Consider the following 1550-nt stretch of genomic DNA (forward strand, 5'->3'; position numbering starts at 1 on the left):
CTTGCGGGAGGGGGAGGGAGGGGTCGTGGGGGCTTGAGCCGGATAAATGGTGAAGGGCTCAGCCCAACCTGCTCCGGGGCAGGTGGGGAACGAAGGCAGGAAGGTGGCCTGGGCAAGGGCGACCATCCCTCGGGGCAGCGGTGACAGTCCCGCCCTGCAGGGCCGGAGGAACTGGAGTCCTGCCTGTTCACTGAGACCCTAGAGGTGGTGGCAGCAGAGGACCAGCCGGGGGTCCAGATCACGGGCCAGTGGTGGGCAGCAGTCCGGTGGGCACCCTACAAGCCAGAGGGCAAGCCGGCACGGAGCTGCCTCCTGGTGCAAGCCGGTTTCCGGATCAGGCAGGACAACGTGCCCTGCTCCAGCACCTTCAAAGGTGAGCCAGGGATGATTTGGTGGGTCCTCCCTCCCCAGGGCTGTAGTACCCCAGTCCCACTGGCTCCCAAGGCTGTGGGGCACTGCTGCAGTGCCAGCAGGGTGGGCTGAGTGTAGCTTTGCTCTGCTAGCCTATGTGACCCCGCTGCTGGAGACTCTGGAGCAGGAGGAGCAGGAGCGCCTGGAGGTGACTGGTGTGGCAGTGGTGTGTCCCATTCCCCGCGTCCTGCCACCCTGTAGTGATGCCCTCCTGGGGACTGTGCCCCATGCAAGGTCACTGTGGGCAGTCTGATGTTTCCATTCCTGGCTCAGACACCAGCTGTCCCACCAGCCTGGTCCCCTTCCCCTACTCTGGGTAGCAGCTGGAGTGGGGAGTTGCCCACAATGCATATGGCATGATACCCTGATTGAAAGGAGTGCTGAGATGTGCCACCTTGGAGAGGGAAAGCCTTGGCTCTGCCCTCCACCTTGTGCCACCCACCCCTCCCACAGCTCAAAGCACACCCAGTAGAGAGGAGGACCCACATTGTGAACCACCACCATGGGATGACTGTTACCAAGACAGTTCAGGAGGGAGAGGTGAGGCTGAGGGGAAGTCTCTTCCCTCTGACCTCCAAATGGGGCACATCCTGGGGCCCATCCAGGGTTCCACCCCAGCTTCCAGGGGTGCAGTCTCTGGGGAGGCTGGAGCTGGGGCTGTCCCACGAGGTGGTGGCTGGGTCTCTCTGCAGGCAGAACCAAAGAGCTGGAGCTTCTACTACCTCCAGGAAGATCTGCGGGGGGTGCTGCCAGAAGGTGCCAGCATCCTGCTGCTGCGGGTGCTGGCACACCTGCAGGCAGTGCCCCCCGACCTCATCTTCCCAGCCTTCAACACCGAGGGCCAACTCTGCATCTCCAGCTACGTGAGCAGCTGGACAGGGGAGCTCGCATGACCTGGGTCAGGTTGGGGGTGCCAGGGAGTAATGTGGGAGGTGGAGGTAAACAGGGAGCGGATGAGAGCATGGAGGGGCATGGGGATGGCACCTGGGGATGGGGGTGACCCCTGCCCATGCTCCCGCAGCGTGCCGTGGGCTTCCAGCAGCAGGCAGTGGGCTCAGCCAGGGCAGAGGTGCTGGTGATCGAGCGATCGATGCAAGCCAGTGCTGACACCTCCACCGTCTGGCACAGCAACTTCCTCC

At 63.4% G+C, this 1550-nt stretch overlaps 1 protein-coding gene across 1 annotated transcript in view; it reads left to right on the forward strand.

The window, feature by feature from the left end:
* The first annotated feature begins 46 nt into the window (after positions 1-46).
* CATIP (ciliogenesis associated TTC17 interacting protein) overlaps positions 47-1550 on the forward strand; it is a 2987-nt gene continuing 1483 nt past the window's right edge. Inside the window, exons 1-5 of the mRNA XM_009996247.1 lie at positions 47-95; positions 161-373; positions 504-566; positions 872-951; positions 1104-1274. Of these exons, the coding sequence (XP_009994549.1) occupies positions 47-95; positions 161-373; positions 504-566; positions 872-951; positions 1104-1274 (576 nt within the window). The remainder of the gene's footprint in view (positions 96-160; positions 374-503; positions 567-871; positions 952-1103; positions 1275-1550) is intronic.

Source organism: Chaetura pelagica, unplaced genomic scaffold, assembly GCF_000747805.2.
Source record: "Chaetura pelagica isolate M959 unplaced genomic scaffold, ChaPel_1.0 scaffold3, whole genome shotgun sequence".
NCBI classification, from domain to species: domain Eukaryota; kingdom Metazoa; phylum Chordata; class Aves; order Apodiformes; family Apodidae; genus Chaetura; species Chaetura pelagica.